This window comes from Silene latifolia, chromosome 9 (genome assembly GCF_048544455.1).
Source record: "Silene latifolia isolate original U9 population chromosome 9, ASM4854445v1, whole genome shotgun sequence".
Classification (NCBI taxonomy): domain Eukaryota; kingdom Viridiplantae; phylum Streptophyta; class Magnoliopsida; order Caryophyllales; family Caryophyllaceae; genus Silene; species Silene latifolia.
In genome coordinates this window covers 214,907,352-214,925,702 of record NC_133534.1, presented here as the reverse complement: position 1 = coordinate 214,925,702, position 18,351 = coordinate 214,907,352, and the positions used below count along the sequence as shown (strand labels likewise).

General features: G+C 37.4%; 1 protein-coding gene across 1 annotated transcript; it reads right to left on the bottom strand.

Moving 5' to 3' along the window:
* Positions 1-1,035: 1,035 nt before the first annotated feature.
* On the bottom strand, positions 1,036-14,856 carry LOC141602206 (uncharacterized). The gene is made up of 3 exons (XM_074422513.1): positions 14,602-14,856; positions 11,546-12,525; positions 1,036-1,146 (listed from the first exon to the last, which is right to left on the bottom strand). Exons 2-3 carry the CDS (start codon positions 12,509-12,511, stop codon positions 1,036-1,038), a joined length of 1,077 nt encoding a protein of 358 aa, XP_074278614.1. The 5' UTR covers positions 12,512-12,525; positions 14,602-14,856.
* Between the last annotated feature and the right edge of the window lie 3,495 nt (positions 14,857-18,351).

Sequence of the window (18,351 nt, the reverse complement as noted above, 5' to 3'; positions counted from 1 at the left end):
CTCTTGTACCATAGTGAAGCCCCTCCACTAAGTCTTTGAGTAGCGTACTTGCAGTGTTTCGCGTTATCCAGAACTTCAAAATCAAACATTCGTTCGATTTTCCGTTCCCATTCGAGGTAGTCCTTTGGGTCTGTGCCTCCCGTGAACTCAGGTAGTTCACTCACTTCGAACTCTTCAACGGTTCGTTCTTGTCTAGGCAACCACTTGGAATCGTTTTCTTGTAACTTTTTCAAGGCTCTTTGAAGATTCTCAAGAAAGTTGGGATCGTCGAAGTTCATTTTGATGTTGGTTGTTTGAAATTTCGAAGCTCTCCTTTTTTTTTTTTTTTTTTTTTTGATGGTGAACAGTACCGTGAACAGTACAGTGAACAGTACCGTGAATAGTGTTTTTTTTTTTTTTTTTTTTTTTTGTTCAAACCGTGCCTTCAAGATCCAATCGATTAAACCTCAACTACCTCGCCGAGTTTAATCTTTGAATACCAAGCGCGTTGGATATTCAACTATCAATTGATTGGGACCTCCTTAGGACCGTCTTGATTTTTTTGGGGTGATCAAGAGCCGAAGCTCTGATACCATTTGGAGCGTATACGTAGCGGAAGACTTAATTGTTTTGTTTTTGGGTTTTTGTTGTGCAAAAGATAAAGGATATTTGTTTCGATTCTTTGAGAAGAGATCGAAAACAATGGGATATTTGGTATCACTAGACCTATAGTGATAACAATGGGGAATTACTCGAAACGCGTCAAGCAACTCAATCTCAAACTGCGGAGCACGTCCTTAGTTTAAGGCAAGATTCGAAAGCCTCGACTCTTTGGAAAAAGATTGAAACCACCAAGTTTCTCTCTCTAAAATGTTTTTACTTCAACTTTGATGATTTACAAATGAGGAGATTAGGTCCTTATATAGGATAAAAGACCTTGGCCTCCAAGCAAGCATTTAATGCTAGTTTGCAAGTTTCTAGGATGAATGAACATAGAACTCACAAACTAGACTATTTTGTCAACTTTTATTCTACCTAGTTTGAAAATGCAAAAAACTAAGAATAGGATTCTTCTCCCCTTGTGGATGCCGCCACTTCCCTCTCCCCTTGCTTGATGCCGCCACTTCCATTGTTCCCACACGGTTTCAGCGTTCCCACGGCCTTGAGCTTTAATAGCACATATTTCCTATCTTTTATTTGAGCCCATCCAATTTTGTGTGTGAATATGCATTACTTGGGCGTGGTTTTGCTTAGTCCTCCAAATTGAACACAACCTCTTTCATGTGGTCGATATTCGCATCAGGTCGTTTATTAATCGTCCCGCCATACGCATCACCCTTGTGACTTGTTGTGTGAACCATTTGTCCTTGTTTATTAGTAAATGTGACTCATTGTGTGACCAATTTGTCCTTGTTCATTAGTCCTTGTGACTCGTTGTGTTAAACAATTGTACTTGATCATTAGTCCATGTGACTCGTGGTGTGAACCATTTTCCTTGTTCATTAGCCCTTGTGACTCGTTGTGTGAACCATTTGTCCTTGTTTATTAGTAAATGTGACTCGTTAGGTGAACCATTTATCCTTGTTCATTAGTACTTGTGACTCGTTGTGTTAAAACAATTGTACTTGTTCATTAGTCCATGTGGTCCCTTGTGTGAACCATTTGCCCTTGTTCATTAGTCCTAGTGTCTCGTTGTGTTAAAACAATTGTACTTGTTCATTTGTCCTTGCGACTCGTTGTGTAAACCATTTGTCCTTATTCATTAGTCCTTGTGACTCGTTGAGTTAAAACAATTGTACTTGTTCATTAGTCCAAGTGACTCGTTGTGTGAACCATTTGTCCCTGTTCATTTGTCCTTGTGACTCGTTTTGTTAAACAATTGTAATTGTTCATTAGTCCATGTGACTAGTTGTGTGAACCATATGTCCTTGTTCATTAGTCCTTGTGACTCGTTGTGTTAAACAATTTTACTTGTTCATTAGTCCATATGACTCGTTTTGTGAACCATTTGTCCTTGTTCATTAGTCCTTATGACTCGTTGTGTTAAATAATTGTACTTGTTCATTAGTCCATGTGACTCGTTGTGTGAACCATTTGTCCTTTTTTATTAGTAAATGTGACTCGTTGTGTGAACCATTTATCCTTGTTCATTAGTCCTTGTGACTCGTTGAGTTAAAACAATTGTACTTGTTCATTAGTACATGTGACTCATTGTGTGAACCATTTGTCCTTGTTCGTTAGTCCTAGTGACTCGTGTTAAAACAATTGTACTTATTCAGTTGTCCTTGTGACTCGTTGTGTAAAGCATTTGTCCTTGTTCATTAGTCCTTGTGACTCGTTGTGTTAAAATAATTGTACTTGTTCATTAGTCCATGTGACCCGTTGTGTGAACCATTTGTCCTTGTTCATTAGCCCTTGTGACTCGTTGTGTTAAACAATTGTAATTGTTCATTAGTCCATGTGACTCGTTGTGTGAACCATTTGTCCTTGTTCATTAGTCCTTGTGACTCGTTGTGTTAAACAATTGTACTTGTTCATTAGTCCATGTGACTCGTTGTGTGAACCATTTGTCCTTGTTCATTAGTCCTTGTGACTCGTTGTGTTAAACAATTGTACTTGTTCATTAGTCCATGTGACTCGTTGTGTGAACCATTTGTTCTTGTTCATTAGTCCTTGTGACTCGTTGTGTTAAACAATTGTACTTGTTCATTAGTCTATGTGACTCGTTGTGTGAACCATGTGTCCTTGTTCATTAGTCCTTGTGACTCGTTGTGTAAACCATTTGTCCTTGTTCATTAGTCCTTGTGACTCATTGTGTTAAAACAATTGTACTTGTTCATTAGTCCATGTGACTCGTTTTGTGAACCATTTATCCTTGTTCATTAGCCCTTGTTGCTCGTTGTGTGAACCAATTGTCATTGTGTATTAGTAAATGTGACTCGTTGTGGGAACCATTTATCCTTGTTCAGTAGCCCTTAAGACTCGTTGTGTTAAAACAATTGTACTGGTTCATTAGTACATGTGACTCATTGTGTGAACCATTTGTCCTTTTTCATTAGTCCTAGTGACTCCATGTGTTAAAACAATTGTACTTGTTCATTAGTCCATGTGACTCATTGTGTGAACCATTTGTCCTTGTTCATTAGCCCTTGTGACATGTTGTGTGAACCATTTGTCCTTGTTTATTAGGAAATGTGACTCATTGTGTGACCAATTTGTCCTTGTTCATTAGTCCTTGTGACTCGTTGTGTTAAACAATTATACTTGATCATTAGTCCATGTGACTGGTGGTGTGAACCATTTGTCCTTGTTCATTAGCCCTTGTGACTCGTTGTGTGAACCATTTGTCCTTGTTTATTAGTAAATGTGACTCGTTAGGTGAACCATTTATCCTTGTCCATTAGTACCTTGTGACTCGTTGTGTTAAAACAATTGTACTTGTTCATTAGTCCATGTGACTCCTTGTGTGAACCATTTGCCCTTGTTCATTAGTCCTAGTGACTCGTTGTGTTAAAACAAATGTACTTGTTCATTTGTCCTTGTGACTCGTTGTGTAAACCATTTGTCCTTATTCATTAGTCCTTGTGACTCGTTGAGTTAAAACAATTGTACTTGTTCATTAGTCCATGTGACTCGTTGTGTGAGCCATTTGTCCCTGTTCATTTGTCCTTGTGACTCGTTTTGTTAAGCAATTGTAATTGTTCATTAGTCCATGTGACTAGTTGTGTGAACCATATGTCCTTGTTCATTAGTCCTTGTGACTCGTTATGTTAAACAATTGTACTTGTTCATTAGTCCATGTGACTCGTTTTGTGAACCATTTGTCCTTGTTCATTAGTCCTTATGACTCGTTGTGTTAAACAATTGTACTTGTTCATTAGTCCATGTGACTCGTTGTGTGAACCATTTGTCCTTTTTTATTAGTAAATGTGACTCGTTGTGTGAACGTATCCTTGTTCATTAGTCCTTGTGACTCGTTGTGTTAAAACAATTGTACTTGTTCATTAGTACATGTGACTCATTGTGTGAACCATTTGTCCTTGTTCGTTAGTCCTAGTGACTCGTGTTAAAACAATTGTACTTATTCAGTTGTCCTTGTGACTCGTTGTGTAAACCATTTGTCCTTGTTCATTAGTCCTTGTGACTCGTTGTGTTAAACAATTGTACTTGTTCATTAGTCCATGTGACTCGTTGTGTGAACCATTTGTCCTTGTTTATTAGTCTTTGTGACTCGTTGTGTTAAACAATTGTACTTGTTCATTAGTCCATGTGACTCGTTGTGTGAACCATTTGTCCTTGTTCATTAGTCCTTGTGACTCGTTGTGTAAACCATTTGTCCTTGTTCGTTAGTCCTTGTGACTCGTTGTGCTAAAACAATTGTATTTGTTCATTAGTCCATGTTACTCGTTTTGTGAACCATTTGTCCTTGTTCATTAGCCCTTGTGACTCGTTGTGTGAACCATTTGTCCTTGTTTATTAGTAAATGTGACTCGTTGTGTGAACCATTTGTCCTTGTTCATTAGTCCTTGTTACTCGTTGTGTTAAACAATTGTACTTGTTCATTAGTCCATGTGACTCATGGTGTGAACCATTTGTCCTTGTTAATTAGCTATTATGGCTCGTTGTGTGAACCAATTGTCATTGTTTATTTGTAAATGTGACTCGTTGTGTGAACCATTTATCCTTGTTCAGTAGTCCTTGAGACTCATTGTGTAAACCATTTTCCTTGTTCATTAGCCCTTGTGGCTCGTTGTGTGAACCAATTGTCATTGTTTATTAGTAAATGTGACTCGTTGTGTGAACCATTTATCCTTGTTCAGTAGTTCTTGAGACTCGTTGTGTTAAAACAATTGTACTTGTTCATTAGTACATGTGACTCATTGTGTGAACCATTTGTCCTTTTTCATTAGTCCTAGTGACTCGTTGTGTTAAAACAATTGTACTTGTTCATTAGTCCATGTGACTCATTGTGTGAACCATTTGTCCTTGTTCATTAGCCCTTGTGACTTGTTGTGTGAACCATTTGTCCTTGTTTATTAGTAAATGTGACTCATTGTGTGACCAATTTGTCCTTGTTCATTAGTCCTTGTGACTCGTTGTGTTAAACAATTGTACTTGATCATTAGTCCATGTGACTCGTGGTGTGAACCATTTTCCTTGTTCATTAGCCCTTGTGACTCGTTGTGTGAACCATTTGTCCTTGTTTATTAGTAAATGTGACTCGTTAGGTGAACCATTTATCCTTGTTCATTAGTACTTGTGACTCGTTGTGTTAAAACAATTGTACTTGTTCATTAGTCCATGTGGTCCCTTGTGTGAACCATTTGCCCTTGTTCATTAGTCCTAGTGTCTCGTTGTGTTAAAACAATTGTACTTGTTCATTTGTCCTTGTGACTCGTTGTGTAAACCATTTGTCCTTATTCATTAGTCCTTGTGACTCGTTGAGTTAAAACAATTGTACTTGTTCATTAGTCCAAGTGACTCGTTGTGTGAACCATTTGTCCCTGTTCATTTGTCCTTGTGACTCGTTTTGTTAAACAATTGTAATTGTTCATTAGTCCATGTGACTAGTTGTGTGAACCATATGTCCTTGTTCATTAGTCCTTGTGACTCGTTGTGTTAAACAATTTTACTTGTTCATTAGTCCATATGACTCGTTTTGTGAACCATTTGTCCTTGTTCATTAGTCCTTATGACTCGTTGTGTTAAATAATTGTACTTGTTCATTAGTCCATGTGACTCGTTGTGTGAACCATTTGTCCTTTTTTATTAGTAAATGTGACTCGTTGTGTGAACCATTTATCCTTGTTCATTAGTCCTTGTGACTCGTTGAGTTAAAACAATTGTACTTGTTCATTAGTACATGTGACTCATTGTGTGAACCATTTGTCCTTGTTCGTTAGTCCTAGTGACTCGTGTTAAAACAATTGTACTTATTCAGTTGTCCTTGTGACTCGTTGTGTAAAGCATTTGTCCTTGTTCATTAGTCCTTGTGACTCGTTGTGTTAAAATAATTGTACTTGTTCATTAGTCCATGTGACCCGTTGTGTGAACCATTTGTCCTTGTTCATTAGCCCTTGTGACTCGTTGTGTTAAACAATTGTAATTGTTCATTAGTCCATGTGACTCGTTGTGTGAACCATTTGTCCTTTTTCATTAGTCCTTGTGACTCGTTGTGTTAAACAATTGTACTTGTTCATTAGTCCATGTGACTCGTTGTGTGAACCATTTGTCCTTGTTCATTTGTCCTTGTGACTCGTTGTGTTAAACAATTGTACTTGTTCATTAGTCCATGTGACTCGTTGTGTGAACCATTTGTTCTTGTTCATTAGTCCTTGTTGAAAGAACATAGATCCATATTAGACTCTCTAATAAAATAAATTTATCTCATAAATTGATGTTAATGTGATCTATGTAACATGCATGCTAATATAAAAGCATAAAAACAAAGTATAAGGAAAAACAATTTCCTTACATTGAATATAAGGTAAAATGGGCACAAATTAGTTCTCCTTACTAATTTGTTCTTGAGCTAAAATAAGTGGATGATCCTCCTTGAATAACCTTCAACTAGAAAGTCTCCTCCAAGTAGCACCCAAGAACAACCCAAATAATATTAATAAGTAAGAACTAGTAACTTATTAATATGTGCCCTTGATAATAATACTAGTAATATTACTAACTATTCTTAGTAATAATAGTATACTAGAGAGGAATTATTGTAGAGAGAAGGTAGAGGTTTTTTTACATGCAAAACATAATGAAATATGTGTAAGTAAGGTAGTGTGAAGAAGTGAATAAATAGATGGAGTGAAGGAAGGGAAGTGGCGGGTGGAATATGATGGAGTGATGGAGTGTATAAACTTTGTCTTATATTTTTCATCTTACATCACATGCAAAATCTTATATAAGATAAATTATGGTAGTATACAAAATAAGGTAAAATGATTATGTGAGTAATCATCCATTACACTTATTTTACACGGTCCACATGACCATATACGGGTCCATGTTGGTTTTTATATTTGTCGCACAAATCCGTGTAATTATCATATTAAACATCGTATCATGTTTAAATGCTTCCATAATAAATTCGTCCAATTCACTCTGTAAATATACGTGTACCACTACACATATTATTTACGTACTAATATTAATCACATTAATCAATTAGTACAATTTTAGTAAATTAACAGTTAATTAACTAAAACCCGTTTCCCAAAACTTATTATTTAATTATCGCATAATTAAATAATAACTGCCGCTCCTCGAGTTCGCAACTCGAAATCTCTCTAACAATAATCGACTAACCTCTTAGTCTATAAATCAAGGGACTAAATGAATTGTATCTCATACAATTAATTAGTTATCAATTTGGGTTCGTTCCTTTAGGTGTGACCGAAAGGGTCGATTGATCACCGCCGTCTCACGACAATAACGTCAAACTCTAGTCAGCCAACCGTTATCGATTTACGTTAATCAATCGACGAGGATCAAATAATTAAATATCGATGATATTCTATTAATGAGATTTATTATGTTAACGCACTATTGTGGAGGACACTAACTCCAACAATCTCCCACTTGTCCGACACAAGGTGTGCGCTACCAATTCTCTTGTCCGTTTTAATCTCCCACTCAATGCAAGGTGTCTTTCAGGTCGCACTTGCACATGAACACATCGCGAGTGGTTTTCTCGATCGGGAGTGTGACTACCTGACCAGAAAAATCTCTCACAGATTACTTCCGAGCGTGGCCACGCATTTGTAGTCATTAACTCCTCGAGTGGCCTTGAGATATAGTTACCCAACGTGGGTGGACAATTTCTGTATGCCCTATCTATCCTATTGCACAATCTGACTCACCATGACCTAGTAAATGCCCTTTTGGCCTCCTTTCACGGCACGACCTAGGACAAAAACCAAAGTCACTCGGAAAGCGCACTGCTCAGATAATAGTCTCCAGTCAAAAGAATCGACTCATTAGAACATCTTAGAGATCCCCGCCACGACCAGGCGTCTATAATAGAACTTAGGGACTCTCTAAATGGTCACTGTCCGGCAAAGTGTCACACACTCCGCCTATGTAATCGACCAGTCATCATATATGACCTTATGGTGTTGAACAACCATCAATCGACTCACAATCTAGTCACTCCGAGACGTCACCTCATTAAGTGACTAGGGACAAAATACAATGTTCATCTTATTCACTTGAATAGTGTTCAACATTGTCTCCACAACTTATTCAGATAAACAAGGTATTAAAATTTAGTCACACTAAATAAAAATTCATAAAAGAATGAATACGAAAACAATGAATATGATTATCATATATATAATAAAAGATACACTATCCAATTATTACATATCCATAATCTAAAGAAAATCTGGTACTCGTCTCAATCCCATAGAGACGACATGACCATCATGCTTAGCCTTTGATAAAGGCTTGGTTAAAGGATCAGCAATGTTGTCATCTGTCCCAACCTTACAAATGTCAATTTCCTTCCTTTCCACATAATCTCTAATTACATGGTATTTCCTTTCAATGTGTCTAGATTTGTTACTAGACTTAGGCTCTTTGGCTTGAAAAATAGCTCCACTTTTATCACAATATAGAGTGATAGGATCTTTGGCGGAATGGACTACTCCTAGCCCCTCCATGAATTGCCTAATCCAAACACTTCCTTCGCGACCTCGGACGCTGCAAGGTACTCAGCCTCTGTTGTAGAATCCGCAGTAACACTTTGCTTGAAGCTCTTCCAGCAAACAGCTCCTCCATTTAGCATAAACACGTAGCTGGATTGGGATTTCATGTCATCCCGATCGGTTTGGAAACTTGCGTCCGTGTAACCTCTTACACACAACTCGGTTTCTCCTCCAAACACTAAGAACGAATCCTTAGTTCTTCTCAAGTACTTAAGGATGTTCTTTACGGCTATCCAGTGACTCTCACCAGGCTTGGCTTGATACCGACTTGTCATGCTCAAGGCATACGCAACGTCGGGACGAGTGCAAATCATAGCATACATGATAGACCCAACAACGGAAGCATAAGGGATGGTCTTCATGTGTTCAATTTCCTTAGGGGTAGAGGGAGACCGTGACTTGCTCAAAGTAATCCCTTGGCCCATAGGTAGAAATCCTCTCTTGGAGTCTTTCATATTGAACCGGTCAAGAACTTTGTCAATATAAGCTTCTTGACTCAATGCTAGTATCCTCTTGGACCTATCCCTATAGATCCGGATACCTAAGATTCGTTGTGCCTCTCCCAAGTCCTTCATTTGGAAGTGTTTCCCTAGCCACTCCTTAACGGAAGTGAGCGATGGAATGTCATTCCCAATGAGCAATATGTCATCCACATATAGGACAAGGAATACAACCTTACTCCCACTAAACTTCATGTATAAACACGGTTCTTCCACACTTCTAGTGAATCCGTATTGTTTAATGACATGATCAAAGCGATGGTTCCAACTCCTAGATGCTTGCTTAAGACCATAAATGGACTTCTTGAGCTTACACACCTTCTTAGGGTTAGATGTATCCACAAAACCTTCGGGTTGTATCATGTACACCTCTTCTTCTAGAATCCCATTCAAAAAGGCGGTTTTGACATCCATTTGCCAAATCTCATAATCATGAAATGCGGCAACCGCTAAGATTATCCTAATGGACCTTAGCATAGCGACTGGAGCGAAGGTTTCGTCATAGTGTAAACCATGAACTTGGGTGAAACCTTTTGCCACCAATCTAGCTTTGTAAACATCCACATGTTTATCCACGCCGAGTTTAATTTTGTATATCCATTTACACTGAAGAGGTCGCACTCCCTCAGGTAAATCCACCAAGTCCCATACTTGGTTCTCGTACATGGAATCCATTTCGGACCGCATGGCTTCTAGCCAAAGCGAGGAGTCGGGACTAGACATGGCCGATTTGTAGGTAGTGGGTTCATTACTTTCAAGAAGTAACTAAAATTTGAACTTGAAGAAGTTCGAGAGCCACAAACCGAGAATGAGGGAGAGGAGAACGTGGAGGAAAGCATTCCCTCTTCCTCTGAAACGGTAATTATTCCTAGAAAGTCAAGTAGGATTTCTAATCCACCTGATCGCTAACAAAACACCATCCTCTTCGATGTTACCAAGGTAGCGATCAGGTGGATTAGAAATCCTACTTGACTTTCTAGGAATAATTACCGTTTCAGAGGAAGAGGGAATGCTTTCCTCCACGTTCTCCTCTCCCTCATTCTCGGTTTCTGGCTCTCGAACTTCTTCAAGTTCAAATTTTCTCCCACTGTCTCCTAGAAATAAATTCCTTTTCTAGGAAGACAAAGATCACGAGCCACAAACACTTTGTTCTCGTGTTTATTGTAGAAGTAATAGCCACGTGTTTCCCTTGGATATCCTACAAAAGACATTTGTCGGACACAGGTGCAAGCTTATTGTCGACTTGATCTTAACGTACGCTTCGCAACCCCAAATACGCATGAATGACAAATGAGGGACTCCCCTGTCCATATCTCATATGGAGTCTTATCGGCCGCTTTAGTCGGGCTTCGATTTAGTGAAAATACTGCAGACAAGAGTGCAAAACCCCAAAATGAACTAGGAAGCTCAGTTAGACTCATCATTGACCGAACCATATCAAGTAAAGTTCGGTTTCTCCTTTCGACCACACCATTTAATTGCGGTGTGCCGGGAGGAGTCCATTGTGATACTATACCACAATCTTTTAGGTGTGAATCAAATTCAATATTTAGATACTCACCACCACGGTCGGACCGTAGAGTCTTTATCTTTTTATCCAATTGGTTCTCTACTTCCTTTTGAAACTCTTTGAACTTGTCAAAGGCTTCACTTTTGTTCTTCATTAAGTAGACATACCCATATCTACTTAAGTCATCAGTAAAAGTAATGAAGTAGAGAAAACCTCCTCTAGCGGTGATGGTTAATGGTCCACACACATCCGTGTGTATGAGAGCCAAAACCTCACTAGCTCGTGTCCCTTTTCCCGCAAAAAGGTGCACGAGTCATCTTGCCTAAAAGGCAAGACTCGCATGTACCATAAGATTCGAAACCAAATGGTTTGAGCACTTTTGATGAAGCAAGTCTCTTAATGCGTCTTTCGTTTATGTGGCCTAAACGACAATGCCAAAGGTAGGATTCGTTTGGATCACCCTTTTTGAGCTTTTTAGTTTCCATATGATAAACGTCATTAACATCATTTAAAACATAAATGCCTCCAATTGAAATGGCCTTGCCATAAACCACATCATTTAAAGAAAAAGTACAACACTTGTCCTTGATCATAAAACAAAAGCCTTCCGCGTCTAACGCGGAAATGGAGATGATGTTCTTAGTTAAAGTTGGTACAAAATAACACTTATTTAAATACAACTCTAAACCACTAGCTAAAGTGAGCACATAGGTCCCTACGGCAACGGCGGCTACTCTAGCTCCATTGCCCATGCGGAGATCCACATCACCTTTTGCTAGTGCTTGCACGTCCCTTATACCCCGCAAATGGTTACAAAGGTGAGAGCCACATCCGGTATCAAGTACCCAAGTGGAAGTACAAGCATAATTAACGTCTATCACATAGAGAGAGGAAATCATACCAATAGGCGTCACACGCCCTTCCTTGAGATCCTCCAAGTATTTGGGACAACTCCTCCTATAATGCCCCTTCCCATTACAATGGAAACATTCGGCCTCGGAGAGCTTGACACTTTTTGCCTTGGGATTGTCATTCACAACGGCCTTCCCCTTTCCCTTGTCAATTTTCTTTGACGATTTCTTGAATTGGGACTTTTGTTTCCCTTTTCCTTTCTTGACTCCAAGAGACATGTTCTTTAACTTCATGGTTAAAACATCTCCCTTTTCACTCCCACTAGCCTCCATATCCCTCTCCGCTTGGGTGAGGAGTGCATGAATTTCATGGTAACTCTTATCCATACCATTCATGTTGTAGTGTACCCTAAAGTGGGCAAACTTGGTGGGAAGTGAGTGAAGGATACGATCCACCACAAGAGTTTTAGGAATCTTACACCCTAGACGCTCTAGGATGTCAACATATTCGACCATTTTAAGGACATGGGGACCAACCTTTTGGCCCCTCTCAAGCTTAGCTTCAAAGAAGCGTGCCGCCGCATCGTATTGACGGACTTTAGGTGTTTGTGAAAACATAGTGATCATACGAGTGAATATCTCGTAAGCATTTAAAGAAATGCATGATAGCTTGAGGTTTGGCGATATTGACCATATCAACACATTCTTGATATCATTCAACATCCTCACATAGTCATCATGGGCGGTCCGCACCGCCGATGAAGCTCTTGCACCGGGCTCAATAGGAGGAGCATCGGTCAAGTAAGTGAGCACATTGTCGGACAACGCGGCACTTTTGATGTTGGATTCCCATTCAAGAAAGTTACTACCGTCATCTTTTAAAATACATTTGTCCATTACGGACCTTAGCCATGAATCTTTGCCTAGTGAAGTAGTCGATGGAGTTGATGAAGTTGCCATTGCGAATTAAAATGCTACAACAAAAAGGGAAAATTAACATTCATTGTTTTAAAAAATTACTTGTAAAAACATGTTTAGCAAGTTTTAGCATTTATATAATGACCTCCCACTAAATTATATAAATGATTCCAAGACCCAAATATTAAACAAAAATGAGCATCGCTTGGGCGAAACATCCCATAATTGCGTAAATTTGGTAAGTCACGTTGACTAATTCTACCTCTAGAACTCTTGGTCGACAAATTTCCTCAAATTTATCTACTAGCCCCGGAACACAAGACCGTCTTATATCCCGTTGAGTCCAACCAATTTTGGCGTGTGATAACCGCTTACCACCCTACTTACCCAAGGTAAAAAGAGAACACCCCGCTTGGGCGAGCGTGGCTCTAATGAACAAGAGATTCATAGGTGTTTCTAATTGGTAAGGCTAATCTCAATTTTAGTTATGTGAGAGATCTTGTCAATTTAGTCATAAATTCCTTATAAGTGAATTAATTCAGTGAATGTAAATGACGTGAATTGACAACCGCGAAAAAAAATAAAATGCATGTGAATGGCGATTTTGGCATGCGCGAAAATAAAACAAGCAAACATGTAAGCATATGAATAAATCCTAGTATGGCCTCCTAGTTAATAAACAACTAGTCTATTACACTTCGGAAACCAACTCCTTGGTCCCTTGCCTCTTCATTCCTTAAGTGGCTCTTCCTTGTGGGATTTGGAACACCTTCCAAAAATAGACTCCGTTTCGTTGTAATCCGTCTTTTGGAAACGCCGGTAAAATAACTATTACAAATGAATTACATAGCTATTCCTATTATACATTAATTAATAAAATGAATAAAACTATTAATTAATTACAAACCGACGATACGAGATCGTATTTAATTACAAACAAATCGATATTCCCATTCATTTCGGGTAATAACGATTAAAAATTAACTAGGCCATACTAGGTACAAAAGATAAATACTTTAAATAAATGACAATCATTCATTCAACTTAAATAAATATGCTTAAAATGCTGTAAATATGATGCCAAAATCGCCCTACCTATCATTCATTGGTATCCATCTCGGTTTTGTGGATTTAATCGATTTTTAACATGTAAAAATCAATAATTAACTCTTAAATCTCATTTAAGTCCAAACTAATAGTCCAAACTGTTTTGAACCTCAAAATTAGTCTTCACTAATTTTATGACAAATTATTAGTTTGGTTTGGTGATAATTTGCTAATTAAATCGGAAAAATCATAATATTTAAGTAAAAATCCAAAATAATTGAAAAATTACCCAAACAATTGAAACAAAAATTTTTAGTATTCTGGAACACTCCCAAGAACACCAAAAAGTCATAAAAATTGCCCAAAATTTCGGATAAATTTTGTGAAGAAAAAGATCGATATTTATCGGTTTTTAACCACTAAAACCAATAAATCATCAAAACAAAGTGAAAACACACATGCAAAATCACTTTTGACATTTAAATAATATTCTTAAATGTACATAAATTTATCATGGGCAGAATCAAAAATTTCGAAATTATGATTAATAAATTGGACTTTTATCGACTTTTTACTCAAAAAATCAATAAACATGCAAAAAATTCGAACCAACCTTCAACCTTTTGCATACAATTAGTAGAAAACATGCATGAACTACCATAAAAAGGCCATGCACCGAATCAACATTTAACCAATTTTAGTCAATTTTTCACTAAAATGCGACATTTTGACTCGGTTTTCTACCAAAAAACATTAAAATTAGCAAAATTACTTGAAAAATCACCAAAAAATTCCACAAACCTTTTGAGATCAGTAGGTATGCATGTCCCAAAAATTTCGTGCCAAAACCTCTTCTAACACAATTTTTGAGTTTTTACTAATTATCTCATAATTCATAAAAATGCTTAAAATCAACATGCAAATTACAAGCCTATGCTCTGATACCACTTGAAAGAACATAGATCCATATTAGACTCTCTAATAAAATAAATTTATCTCATAAATTGATGTTAATGTGATCTATGTAACATGCATGCTAATATAAAAGCATAAAAACAAAGTATAAGGAAAAACAATTTCCTTACATTGAATATAAGGTAAAATGGGCACAAATTAGTTCTCCTTACTAATTTGTTCTTGAGCTAAAATAAGTGGATGATCCTCCTTGAATAACCTTCAACTAGAAAGTCTCCTCCAAGTAGCACCCAAGAACAACCCAAATAATATTAATAAGTAAGAACTAGTAACTTATTAATATGTGCCCTTGATAATAATACTAGTAATATTACTAACTATTCTTAGTAATAATAGTATACTAGAGAGGAATTATTGTAGAGAGAAGGTAGAGGTTTTTTTACATGCAAAACATAATGAAATATGTGTAAGTAAGGTAGTGTGAAGAAGTGAATAAATAGATGGAGTGAAGGAAGGGAAGTGGCGGGTGGAATATGATGGAGTGATGGAGTGTATAAACTTTGTCTTATATTTTTCATCTTACATCACATGCAAAATCTTATATAAGATAAATTATGGTAGTATACAAAATAAGGTAAAATGATTATGTGAGTAATCATCCATTACACTTATTTTACACGGTCCACATGACCATATACGGGTCCATGTTGGTTTTTATATTTGTCGCACAAATCCGTGTAATTATCATATTAAACATCGTATCATGTTTAAATGCTTCCATAATAAATTCGTCCAATTCACTCTGTAAATATACGTGTACCACTACACATATTATTTACGTACTAATATTAATCACATTAATCAATTAGTACAATTTTAGTAAATTAACAGTTAATTAACTAAAACCCGTTTCCCAAAACTTATTATTTAATTATCGCATAATTAAATAATAACTGCCGCTCCTCGAGTTCGCAACTCGAAATCTCTCTAACAATAATCGACTAACCTCTTAGTCTATAAATCAAGGGACTAAATGAATTGTATCTCATACAATTAATTAGTTATCAATTTGGGTTCGTTCCTTTAGGTGTGACCGAAAGGGGTCAGTTGATCACCGCCGTCTCACGACAATAACGTCAAACTCTAGTCAGCCAACCGTTATCGATTTACGTTAATCAACTGACGAGGATCAAATAATTAAATATCTGATGATATTCTATTAATGAGATTTATTATGTTAACGCACTATTGTGGAGGACACTAACTCCAACACTTGTGACTCGTTGTGTTAAACAATTGTACTTGTTCATTAGTCTATGTGACTCGTTGTGTGAACCATGTGTCCTTGTTCATTAGTCCTTGTGACTCGTTGTGTAAACCATTTGTCCTTGTTCATTAGTCCTTGTGACTCGTTGTGTTAAAACAATTGTACTTGTTCATTAGTCCATGTGACTCGTTTTGTGAACCATTTGTCCTTGTTCATTAGCCCATGTTGCTCGTTGTGTGAACCAATTGTCATTGTGTATTAGTAAATGTGACTCGTTGTGGGAACCATTTATCCTTGTTCAGTAGTCCTTAAGACTCGTTGTGTTAAAACAATTGTACTTGTTCATTAGTACATGTGACTCATTGTGTGAACCATTTGTCCTTTTTCATTAGTCCTAGTGACTCCTTGTGTTAAAACAATTGTACTTGTTCATTAGTCCATGTGACTCATTGTGTGAACCATTTGTCCTTGTTCATTAGCCCTTGTGACATGTTGTGTGAACCATTTGTCCTTGTTTATTAGGAAATGTGACTCATTGTGTGACCAATTTGTCCTTGTTCATTAGTCCTTGTGACTCGTTGTGTTAAACAATTATACTTGATCATTAGTCCATGTGACTGGTGGTGTGAACCATTTGTCCTTGTTCATTAGCCCTTGTGACTCGTTGTGTGAACCATTTGTCCTTGTTTATTAGTAAATGTGACTCGTTAGGTGAACCATTTATCCTTGTTCATTAGTACCTTGTGACTCGTTGTGTTAAAACAATTGTACTTGTTCATTAGTCCATGTGACTCCTTGTGTGAACCATTTGCCCTTGTTCATTAGTCCTAGTGACTCGTTGTGTTAAAACAAATGTACTTGTTCATTTGTCCTTGTGACTCGTTGTGTAAACCATTTGTCCTTATTCATTAGTCCTTGTGACTCGTTGAGTTAAAACAATTGTACTTGTTCATTAGTCCATGTGACTCGTTGTGTGAGCCATTTGTCCCTGTTCATTTGTCCTTGTGACTCGTTTTGTTAAGCAATTGTAATTGTTCATTAGTCCATGTGACTAGTTGTGTGAACCATATGTCCTTGTTCATTAGTCCTTGTGACTCGTTATGTTAAACAATTGTACTTGTTCATTAGTCCATGTGACTCGTTTTGTGAACCATTTGTCCTTGTTCATTAGTCCTTATGACTCGTTGTGTTAAACAATTGTACTTGTTCATTAGTCCATGTGACTCGTTGTGTGAACCATTTGTCCTTTTTTATTAGTAAATGTGACTCGTTGTGTGAACCATTTATCCTTGTTCATTAGTCCTTGTGACTCGTTGTGTTAAAACAATTGTACTTGTTCATTAGTACATGTGACTCATTGTGTGAACCATTTGTCCTTGTTCGTTAGTCCTAGTGACTCGTGTTAAAACAATTGTACTTATTCAGTTGTCCTTGTGACTCGTTGTGTAAACCATTTGTCCTTGTTCATTAGTCCTTGTGACTCGTTGTGTTAAACAATTGTACTTGTTCATTAGTCCATGTGACTCGTTGTGTGAACCATTTGTCCTTGTTTATTAGTCTTTGTGACTCGTTGTGTTAAACAATTGTACTTGTTCATTAGTCCATGTGACTCGTTGTGTGAACCATTTGTCCTTGTTCATTAGTCCTTGTGACTCGTTGTGTAAACCATTTGTCCTTGTTCGTTAGTCCTTGTGACTCGTTGTGCTAAAACAATTGTATTTGTTCATTAGTCCATGTTACTCGTTTTGTGAACCATTTGTCCTTGTTCATTAGCCCTTGTGACTCGTTGTGTGAACCATTTGTCCTTGTTTATTAGTAAATGTGACTCGTTGTGTGAACCATTTGTCCTTGTTCATTAGTCCTTGTTACTCGTTGTGTTAAACAATTGTACTTGTTCATTAGTCCATGTGACTCGTTTTGTGAACCATTTGTCCTTGTTCATTAGCCCATGTGGCTCGTTGTGTGAACCAATTGTCATTGTTTATTTGTAAATGTGACTCGTTGTGTGAACCATTTATCCTTGTTCAGTAGTCCTTGAGACTCGTTGTGTAAACCATTTGTCCTTGTTCATTAGTCCTTGTGACTCGTTGTGTTAAAACAATTGTACTTGTTCATTAGTCCATGTGACTCGTTTTGTGAACCATTTGTCCTTGTTCATTAGCCCATGTGGCTCGTTGTGTGAACCAACTGTCATTGTTTATTAGTAAATGTGACTCGTTGTGTGAACCATTTATCCTTGTTCATTAGTCCTTGAGACTCGTTGTGTTAAAACAATTGTACTTGTTCATTAGTACATGTGACTCATTGTGTGAACCATTTGTCCTTTTTCATTAGTCCTAGTGACTCGTTGTGTTAAAACAATTGTACTTGTTCATTAGTCCATGTGACTCATTGTGTGAACCATTTGTCCTTGTTCATTAGCCCTTGTGACTTGTTGTGTGAACCATTTGTCCTTGTTTATTAGTAAATGTGACTCATTGTGTGACCAATTTGTCCATGTTCATTAGTCCTTGTGACTCGTTGTGTTAAACAATTTTACTTGATCATTAGTCCATGTGACTCGTGGTGTGAACCATTTGTCCTTGTTCATTAGCCCTTGTGACTCGTTGTGTGAACCATTTGTCGTTGTTTATTAGTAAATGTGACTCGTTGT

Bases quoted from the DNA above. Each gene is read 5' to 3' on its own strand.
- LOC141602206 (XM_074422513.1), bottom strand. From the start codon at position 12,511: ATGGCAACTTCATCAACTCCATCGACTACTTCACTAGGCAAAGATTCA. The intron at 1,147-11,545 runs GTACTTGATACC...GTGCTATTAAAG, and splicing joins ATGCTTGTACTTCCACTTGG to CTCAAGGCCGTGGGAACGCT.